The sequence below is a fragment of the Gadus macrocephalus genome, chromosome 2 (assembly GCF_031168955.1).
Source record: "Gadus macrocephalus chromosome 2, ASM3116895v1".
In the NCBI taxonomy this organism is placed as follows: Eukaryota; Metazoa; Chordata; class Actinopteri; order Gadiformes; family Gadidae; genus Gadus; species Gadus macrocephalus.
In genome coordinates this window covers 12,093,174-12,104,124 of record NC_082383.1, presented here as the reverse complement: position 1 = coordinate 12,104,124, position 10,951 = coordinate 12,093,174, and the positions used below count along the sequence as shown (strand labels likewise).

At 39.5% G+C, this 10,951-nt stretch overlaps 1 protein-coding gene and 1 long non-coding RNA gene across 2 annotated transcripts; one reads left to right on the top strand and one right to left on the bottom strand.

Moving 5' to 3' along the window:
• Positions 1-292: 292 nt before the first annotated feature.
• On the top strand, positions 293-3,796 carry LOC132449468 (uncharacterized). The gene is made up of 4 exons (XR_009523586.1): positions 293-601; positions 1,118-1,204; positions 1,397-2,766; positions 3,272-3,796. It is a non-coding gene; the product is annotated as an uncharacterized LOC132449468 (long non-coding RNA).
• Positions 3,797-4,132: 336 nt separating this feature from the next.
• LOC132449457 (uncharacterized) lies at positions 4,133-7,690 on the bottom strand. Its single transcript, XM_060041106.1, has 6 exons — positions 6,984-7,690; positions 6,758-6,803; positions 5,803-5,894; positions 5,488-5,598; positions 4,833-5,106; positions 4,133-4,690 (listed from the first exon to the last, which is right to left on the bottom strand). Exons 1-6 carry the CDS (start codon positions 7,388-7,390, stop codon positions 4,466-4,468), a joined length of 1,155 nt encoding a protein of 384 aa, XP_059897089.1. The 5' UTR covers positions 7,391-7,690; the 3' UTR covers positions 4,133-4,465.
• Positions 7,691-10,951: the final 3,261 nt, after the last annotated feature.

Genomic DNA, 10,951 nt, shown 5'->3' with positions numbered 1-10,951 from the left:
TAGGCTATGCATCCGCCCTTAAAATAGCATCTGAACAACGCGCCACTGACTTTAAACCAGGTATTTCCTGGTCAGTAGCGCAATGGTATTCAGCAACGGCAAAATAGCGTTTGCGCCAGAACACGCCTCCTCCTTCCGCCGAACCGCCCCTTGGGGCGCATGATCAATCCCTAATTTACCGGCGAGTGGCGCTGGTGGGAAAAGAACGCTCTGCGCCAGTTGTAAACTAGCAACGACACATGCGCCAGTGACAAAGTCACTTGCGCCGGATGCAAGATAGGGCCCTAAATGTTTTTACTGTTGAATTAAAAATAATTCCCTTATTTTAACTTTACATTTTTGATATCACTCTGAAATGTTTTTGACTTATCTTTTTTACGTTATTGTATTGTGTTTTTCATAGAATGGAAGGAAACACTCAATGCCTCAAGTGCAGCAACACAGTTTAGAAGATGTTTGTTGAGAGAGCAAGAGCTGGAGACACCTATTCGCTTCTCAATGGACCTAGCATCAGATGTTGGAGACAGAGAAAAGGCAGTTCTCGCTTTCTACAAGATCAAAAGAACAAAATGGGCTGCCCCACTTCACTGTGTGCTCGAAGGTCACAATATTTATTCATCAATATTATATACAAGGTTGAATTTGTAAAGAACTTTGCAACCACATTTGCCATTTCCATTACATCCATGAAAAATTTAAATGAATAAGGGTTACTGCTTCCACAAGAAATGTGTTGAATATAATTTCAATGTAACCTTGATTTAGCAATACTTTTTAATATATATTGAAATTAATGCGTGGGTGCCACGACTTGAGTTGGGAAGGTCTAGTGCTCGTGGCCAGACCCTACAGATGTTCTAGATGTGGGTCTGGATTTACAGACTAGGTGCCTGCTTGAGGTGCAAGTTAAAAGATGAGTGCTTTGCATCAACGACATGTCTTAGTTTTCATATTTAAGTTTTATCACTCAAGTCTCAACCTTAAAAGATGTAGGCCAATTGCTGAAGGGGAAACCTTTAAAATTACTTTCCCCATAGATTGCGACTGTTTCCACATACTAGACAGAAAATCAGCCATATCATTTTTGTGTTTTAACAATTATTCTTGGGTTTTATAGGTGATGCAGCAATAGGTGATGGCGTAAGTCGCTATTTCCTCAGCTTTGCCATGAACGCTTTACTGTCCGGATTCAGCATAAATTTTGGTATGTTTTAGTTAAGTTTTGCATTCAAATATAACATTCTATCTATGTCAATCTATCAGTCCACGGTATGCAGCAGTGTGACTGTCTGTTCAAAATATGTGATACTTAATAAGCTTCAATAGTTTAGTTTCATGAAAGCTACTCTGGTAAAAATACTCTTATGCTAACTATTATTTAATCTTTATCATGCAGGTAATGCTGATGTGACAATGCTCTTTGAGGGGCAAAAGGATCACCTCATCCCCTGCGCATCACAGCCACTATTGGACTCTGACCTATTTATGATGACAGGCAGAATGGTGGGGCATTCCTTCATTCACGGTGGCCCAGGTTTGGCAGGCATCAGTCCTGCTGTCGTCCATATGCTCTTAGGGGGGCAATTGGAGACAGCAACATTGGTCCCTGAGGATAGTGTTCCTCTGATCTTGATCAGAGGAACACTATCCACTCGGTAATGTCTGTTTCTGTAGCTTTTTTTGGTATGTGTGTGCGGTAAAATAAAGGACTGATGTGGAGGACTTTTTTCTCCACTACAGCTGGAAGGCATTAATGCGCTGTCTGAGGACCAGAAGGCTGATGTCAATAGCCTGACAGACATGTGGGAGCTGCCACGACTGACTGATAAGAACAGAAGATATCTTCATCAGCAGCTTTTGCAGCATGCGGTAATGGAAGACTTTGTTGAAATGTATACATTTTAACATACAGTAACTCAATACTTGGCTGTTTCTGAATCTGTCTTTTTATATTAATTTATTTAAAAAAAGGATAAATATGCTAAATATTTGGATAAAAAAATTATCACAGAGAAAAAAGTTACATTTCATTCAATTCAGATCTTACCTTTGTGCAAATATTCAGTGCACCAATCAATGGACTGCTGTGTCTAGCTCAAACTTTTTGGGACGTCTAGGTACCCCCATTGAAAGGGTGACGTAAGCCTTAGGTTCCCACTGAGCGTATTGGTGCTGATTGCATGTATTTATTTTGAAAAGGCACTGCAGTCCATGAATTGTAACTTTGGGAACAGACAGGAGCCCAGGACAGCATTCTAAAACCACTGATTGGGCATGGTCCTTGGTATTTGCCATCCACAATAGAGAAGATAATCCAACGCTAATTTAAGTCATGCTCTCACCCTGTATTTCCTTGTGGATACAAGGACACACTTCCAGACACTTCCTTGTCAGTGGTGGGGAATTAAAGGAATATTTTTGAGACCCAAATTACAGAATAAACACAGGCCATTATATGATTCCTGACATCTGTTTTAATTACATTCGACTAATGGTTTCAAAGGAGCTCAGAAGCCCAACAACATGCTACATTAGCTACAACCCACATTATTGACTTTTCTTCACATTCTCAGTTACTGTTATGTCATGTGAAATGTATGTTTTTTGTGTGTATGTGTGTTTAAGATTCTGGGAAGAACTTCTTCTCAAATAAAACAAATGAGAAAGGGTCTTAAAGAAACTGACGTGTGGCCGATATTATCAGAAAGAAAAGATGTGGCTGAAGCTGTCTTCCCATCTGGGAAAGAAGTGATCTGCAGCCCCCAGGTACAATACCAAACAATATACTTTACTGTCCCCATGGGGAAACTTGTCTTTGACTCAAATGATGCACACAAATGGCTTCCTCCATAGGAGTACAAAATAAAATGTAAACTAAGCAGCATATACTTTCAAATCACAAGCACAAATTACACATATTGTAGAACTAGTGATAAGAATGCCAGAAATTAGAATTTTTAACTGATGCAGGTACAAATCAATAAAGGTTAAGTTTACAATGGGTACTCTATCTACGTACATACCGGTACTCTCCATGGAGATTATGATTTGCTATACTCCTATGTGGAACTACTCTATCAAAAACATTTTTTTATTGAACTGATTTATGTTACTGTATATTGCTTTCTTATTCCTGAGATTTACTGTTCTGATTAAATCAGATTATCCTTTATTGCCAATGTACATTAATATACAAAAAAAAAGTGTGCACAGACGTACTCAGCAGATAAGAAAGATTTGGAGGAAGTATCTAACAAGTTGTGACAACTAGGTCATGATTGATCACATCATCTGGCCGACTGAGTCAGTCGATGAAGAAGACAAGGACTATCCTCTTGAGACAAGAGCCAAGGTTGGGATGTTCCTCCAGCAGTTCATTGAAACTGGTATGCCATTCCCATATACCTCTCATTATGAAGACGTCAAAGAATGATGACAGTATTTTTAGAATAGCCCACAGCTTAAGGCTACAATTTTGTTTGTATGACCTACCATTTTCACAGCAGTAAAAATATATGTTCCTGTCTTTGTTCCTTAATTATTTATGCTAATTAACTATTTTTTTGTAGCTCCAGCAGTGTCTCGCTTAAACCTACACCGGTTTTGGACTGGGTGGGAAGTGTTATCTGGGATGCTGAAAGTGGAGGTTGTGCGTGGGAAGTTCCCCAAATCCTCCACCTGTTACATGTGCCTCCGCATCCCTGGCCACCTCTCAGCTTATGACGATTTTAAACAAGCTCTTGAGGCATCCATCGGGACGTGGGATACGGGATTTGGACTTGTATAATGCTGCTGGTCCTTGCAGAATGTTCTTGATGAGGTTAATACATCATGTTAGAATTGCAAAGCTCTTCAAGAGCTAGGTTGGAACAGTCGAGTTGGAGGCCTATTTGCTTTGTGTACAGACGGCAGCGCCTGTGTTTGTTGTATGGAAATGTGATATTTATTCTAAATAAGCTTTCAGATTTTTTGTTATGTAGTGGTTCACTCTGTTAGCATGCAGAGTATTGTGTTGTATGAATGATGCTGTGCCTAAACTTGCAGCATGTTTACTATTTGAATTCTTGCCAACTAAGTTCATTTTATGTGGAAGAGCGTATTTTTTTACTTAGCGAGAGACTATGACTGCCGATCTAAAGCGAATTTCTTTAAACTTAACTATTTCAGATTGTTTTGCTTTGAATCCACATTGTTCAATGTGAATAGCCAATTAGTGTGTTGGATCTTTTCTTGCGTTTCAATATGCTGTAAAAAGGAAATGCATTGCGGTGGGCTTTTTGAGTTCAGCATTTTATTCCACAATACAAGAATCCCTGCTGTTCTGTTTGAAAAAGTTGACGAATTCCAGCAAGTAATTGCACAATGGAGATCACCTCCCACTTATATCTATAAATAATAGCAACAAAAAAAACGACCTGGTGTGATGCAGGCTTGAGTTCTCTGTGTTAGTTGGACCCAGAACTACCTAATCAATGGGGTGTTGAAGCGTGTGTTTAACAAATTCTAACACCTGTATATAAAGGTCATAACCATTTGAATCTGAATCAATTAAAGGGTTGATTGCCGACTGAAGTACTGCCAGATCTTCAGCAGGCAGAGGCGGTTGAAATTCCGGGACCTGAACTCCTCCGACAGTGGCCTCTGGGGTCATCAGGGAACCCTCCCTGTCCAGTTCTCGATTTTGCAGGTCCTAAATATGATGACATTTTAGTGAAACATGTCACGTTACGCTTGGACCCCCAATAATATTTCAGGAATTATAGTAGTATGGTTGCCTTATGCTAGCCCACAAGTACAGAATACAAAACACTTTAGCACAGCAATGAGGCTACCTCAAGATCTTCACTGTCCTGTGGAGTGTTGAGGTGTCCCATCTGCCACAGCTGCTCTGGGGTGTGGTTTCTCTCCGTTCTGAGGGGATGGTGATTCCAGCCAGCTACAAAGACCTGTAGTGCTGATCGAAGGCGAGGCAGGAAGACATAATGCACGCAGAAAAGGTGCATTATGTTTGCTATGTCCAAAACACCATCTTCCTCGAGCGTGTGAAGCACATCATAAAAGATGCAAGTCACAGCCATCCACACATCTCGCCACATCCGTTCAATCCTGTAAAAGTACAGATGTCTATCAGGCCTGGGTATTGGCAAAACAACAAAGCTGATTTGTTTAATCAGGGCTGTACCATAGCATATCATATAGATATGTCAATTAAACAACACTCATTAAGCAGCCATCAACTGTTACTCATCAAGATTAAATGCAGCCTATTTATAGTGGAATTGGGGCTGTGCCGTGCAAAAGAAACGCTTTCATTATTTTCTCTTACAGCTGTCTGCACTGACCAGGGCTCAAAATGTTTTTTTTTGTCTTACCGGAAAGGGTAGATGAAATTATATACACAAACACACACACACACACACACACAGATCAAATGAAGATAAACGCTAAAGCTATAAAGCAATTTTCTTCCGAAGTATATCACATGACCTTTGATTGTGTACACTCTTTCCCGAGATAAAGCTAGCTCGACCGGTTCCACGTCTCTCGAACATGAAATGGGCAATGTCCACATTTTCAACGCCTTGATCTCCACGAACCCTGTAACATAGGAAAAATATAAAGAACTATGAACATCTGCAGCAGTAACACATAGCAGTGATTCAGAAGTAATGTGAATTGAATGGGCATTACGATTTTTCTCAAATACATTTTCTGGATATTAGGGATACAGCATTAAGGAAAACTTTCAAAACAAAAAATGAATAAGACGGATGACATTTTTTATTTATAAAAAATAATTACCTTGATGGAACACCATGTAACCGAGTGGCCTCAAGGAAAACGGAGAATGCTGTATTGGCACGGTTGTTGGTTGCTGCATCCAAGTACAGGACCTGTGTAAATTAACATTGATTAATAACTGAAAAGGCTTATGTACACAGCAATTACAATCAAAAACAACATTTGACGGTTAAATAGGGGAATAACGGATTATATAGTCATAATTAAGGATAATTTGATCTCAGACAGTCAAAGGTTTAGGTCTAATACAATAGCAACAGTCTTAACCTTAATTGTAATGTTAATAAGCATTAACAGGTTCTGTAGGGTGCCATAAGAAAAACGTTATTTTTAGGGCACAGACCACAGAGTGACAAATATGTTAGCCAACAATGAAAGGAGCATGACCATGGATGTATTCTCAGCAAAACTTGCAAAGTTTTAGTCACTACGTCTCGGGCTACATGACCAATCTGTATGAACAGGTGAGACAGCACAGATAACAGTCTGATAAATGCGTGCAAGGGAAGGCACAGGCAAGTTTACATAACGGTAAGTGCCACACTGCTACTGTTTTTGCACGTTTGCACTGTTTTTGGAGTAATGCATTTGTTTAAGTTGAATAAACATTTTTACTTATTTTCCAAAGGAGTAGGCTAGTGTAAGCTAAGTAAGCTTTATTTTACATGTTGGTACAATAACAATTTTCCCCCACACAATTCTGTTTTCACTTTAGAATACAAAAAACATATTGGTCTGTAATTTCCTTGAAAACCAAGCAAGTAGACTCATAATACAAGCCATTTGTTACATAGCAAATCACAATATTGTCCATCATATTGACACTATTTAACCAAATCCTGCAGCACTATTGCCACCTAATTAGTATGCAACAACTTTTTCTGGGGGAAAAAGTGTGAAACTTTAACTGAAATGAATAATTGGATAATGTATGCATGTTTGCATGAAGTACTACCTTTCTGGAAAATCCATCAACTCCACCAAATATGACCAGGTTGTACCTATGAATAAAAGTAATACAATTAAAATATAATAAATGTTATACATTTAATTGTCATGCATGCCTTAATTTATTTACTGTTGTTTAGTACGCATCCATATTGACTCATATCACGCCCAGGAAAATAGATAACCTGATTTAATTTAGCTTAAAAGTCATGAAGACGGAACCTAAACCATACCTGATGAGTTTATGGTTTGTGTCAATGTGCACCAATGCAAGGGGACCTCGTACTGAGTATGATCTTCGTACAGTGCAGCCAAGCCTCGCAAGTCGGGACAGGATTCCAGCTGCATCGAGACGATGCATGGAGTCTGTAATCCTCTCCCATTGAACACGGCTACCCATTGCCATGAGCTGTCCCTTTACACTCCTGTACCCTGCATTGGGCATCTGTGTTTTAATAGCTCTGACCATATTATCGAGCTCTGCGTCAGTCATGGTGCTGTAGAATCCTCTCACGCTCAGCCCATACTCTGCCATCCTTCGAAAAATAGTTCTTGGTGATACACCTAATAACTGAGCTATGCATGGTACAGAGAATTGTGAGTCTAACAAATGTTGCAGCTGATCTTTCTGGATTATCATTCTGGGTTTTCCCCTCAAACCCACAGCTGTGTCAAAATGTGATTCAGTTGGACTGTTCACAATTGCCGCATGGACCAGCTCTAACAAATAGTTTAACTGCTGCAAAATATCATTGTCTATGTGGATCTGATCAGCAAAAGATTGAAATAAAACTAATTCGTTGCAGCAGACAAACTCTAGGAAGTCCAAATCAAGAGGCTGCCTGGAAAGTGCTTGCTGGAGTCTTGACTGTAGCCGTGCAAGTAACTCCTCCTGAAGGACATCCTGGAAATAGAAGAGCAAAGTAAAGTATTTAGAAATGCGTACTCAAAGTAGGGCTGGGCGATATGGGTCAAAATGAATATCTCGATTTTTTTTTACTATATCTCGATACACGATATATATCTCGATATATTTTGAATCTCCTCTAGAGCACATCATCAATGCTCGATTCAACCATGTCTGGCATAATGTTACGTCAGTAATAATTCTAGTATTCCTGAAATATAAGTCTGCATGTAGATTACATGAAACAACATATTGTTTAAACTCATCAGTGCTTTGTATTGGAACAATTTAGAACTTGCACATAAGAAAAGGAAAATCACAGCAAGTTAGATTTACCAACACAGCATTTATTCAAACCGTTAATTATTTATGAACTGTTTGCATAATAATTATTCTATATACACTGCCAGACGACGGATCCAATGCTATTCTTTTTCAAAACCAAATCTTCAGTTTCCATCCTTTTTTCTCTCACGCTGTTCTCACTCACCGGTCGGAGGTACACACACCTACAGCAGCGCGCCTTCCAGACTACGTCACACACGCGCGTCCATGAGAATCTCGTGGACTCGCAATGGGCGGGGGGAGTGAGTGTGTTTAGAGAGCCACCGGAAATAGCGAGAGAAGGGAACGCTGTGCGTTAAACAAACCCCGAGAAGCCCAATCCCTATGAGAGCTCCCCACGCTACGGCCATCAGGAGGCACACAGAGCTTTTGGCCGTGATATTATATAAACAATTATATTATATTATTATATATAGAGCTCCGGGAGTCGCAAAAGGCAACAATCACTTTCTCCTCCGTGCTGCAGTTCACCCCGGACTGCACTGCACCGAGTTTGACGGTTGAACGCTGGTTGGCTGTTACGTTACACATGTCACTCAGTGGCCACGCTGTTGAACGCTGATTGGCAGATACGCGTCTCTACGTTCACTTTGTATGAGATCTTGTCGCCCCGTCGCGTGAAAGCACAACGAGTATGCCGGCGGCGGCAAAAAGAAACATTGCGTGCCAATTTATATTCGATGTTCGCGATAGGGGCATTTTATACATCCCCTGGAGAACATCTCGCGATACATCGCATATATTCGATATATCGCCCAGCCCTAACTCAAAGTCATAAAAACAAATAAAGACTGAGTTCTACCCTTTCACACATGCAGCACAGATATTGTCAATGTGAAAAGTATCCAAACTGGCGCATCTAAAAATATTAGAATCTCATGTCCATTCAAAAAGTGAAAATATCAATTTTATATTCATTACAAAAAGTGAAAAACTAGGTAGGTCAGGCCTTTCTTTTGTAGATGATGACTACACCTCATGGAATAAAAAATCCAGGATCTCAAAATATTCAAATACTACATAGAAAGTCAAAAAGAATGAATGATACAGAAATGTCAACCTTTTTCAAAATTATGTGCATTCTATATTCATTTTACCTATGAATATTGGATAGGCCTGCATAAAAAATATTTGTATTAAATTATAAATAAAATAAAAATACAAGTATTATCTATTGTCTGTTGTCCACCTTGTAATGCCACTGTTTTGGGTAAGAGAGAACAATAAGAACAGACACTTCTAGTTTAAATGGGTTAGGCCTACATGTTGAAGCCCCGCTAGTTTTTAGTGTTTTCATGAAATAGGCTATCTGTAGGCCTATTGGCTACGTGGTCAAATCACCCTATTATTTATGCCTTGCGAGCCACAAATTAAAGCTTGGCGAGCCTCGAAGGCCGCGCAATGAATAACACTGCGGGGATACTGACATATGCCCATCCCCGACTCGGACCATTCTCACACCAGGCTGACCCTGACAATGGGTCAGCCTGACATATATCCACCTCAGCGATCGTTTTCATGTCGGAATTCTCCGGTTTACTATGGACGGAAGGGCTAAACGGATAATTTTCCCTGTATTATATAACTAGCCTACATAGTGAATAAGGCGACGATTTAGAACGCATACAATATAGAATAAAATTACTCACCTGTCGCCCAGCCATGGTTCCAGAAAATGGAAATCAAAATCAACCGCGAAAGTCGCTTGTAATTCGTGTCATCGGCAGAGCACTGTCAATCACGCACAGCCCGGTGAACGGCACATGTGATTGGAATGTACGTCAGCCGAGAGCAACCAATAGGTTTAGAGCTAAATGGTCCCGCCCCCAGGAACGTTTTCAGATTCGACTGTCAGGAGTTTCAAAACGAGTGGCGTCAGAACACTGCCAATATTCACGTGACTCAAAGCTTGCGCCTGTGTGGTCAAATCTCTGAAAAGGCAGTGCTGAAAAGTCAGTTCTGAAAAAAAGACGTTGCAATGTCGTAAACGTACACCTTTACACGTTTTTAAAACTAAATATTCAACCTTTCAAAACGTATTTCTCAATGTATGAACACCTGTTTGCAGAATCCCATTTACAAGGTTTCAAAACCGGGCAACAATGAAATACACCGTTAGAACAGTGCCAGATTTGAAACTCTGCAAATGCGCTGGTGAAATTGTTTGAACTTTGAAAATGTGTTGGTGAAAATGATGAAGAAGATAAAATAGAACACAAAATCATGTTTACAGATGTTTGAATTTTAGTTTTATTTTTTTTCAGGTTATAATCTCTTTTTTCAGTGTTGCAAAACCTTTTTTACAAGGTGTTGAGTTTTCAAACCCAGACTTACAAGCCTTTGAAACTTATTTTTTCAGGTTTGAATTATGGCAGGAAACTGACTCCATAACCCCCTATATACACAACTGATTAGCATTTTTTTTTTGTTTTCCATGCAGATCTCAATTGTAATGCATTCGAGAAGGTTATCAACCACCTGTGACATAGCCTCTACAATCTTGAAATTGACGTTTGTATCCACATAAATTGCTACTCCTCCTCCACCCTTGTTAAGTCTGTTTTTATAAGTAAGTTCATATCCATCCATCTCACAGTCCATTTCCCTTTCCTTGTTGAACCAGGTTTCAGAGATTGCAATGATATTGAATGGTTGTGAGAATGAGTACAAATAGTTCTTGATGGATTTAAAGTTTGCATATAGACTTCTACTGTTAATGTGCATAATAGATAACTTCCCATCTGCTTTGAAGTTGTGATTATACTGTTCAGTAGTGTAGTATTTACAAGAGTTATTAATGTTGGAAAAGAAATTAATATCTGGGTCAATGTCCAGTTCCAAGTCCATTGTGTTGTGCTCATAGTGATCCAATGTGTTAAATTCAGTAAATTGTTCATAGTCCATTATCCGCTGATTTAGATGACTGTCGTCACCCATTGTTGCGAAAGT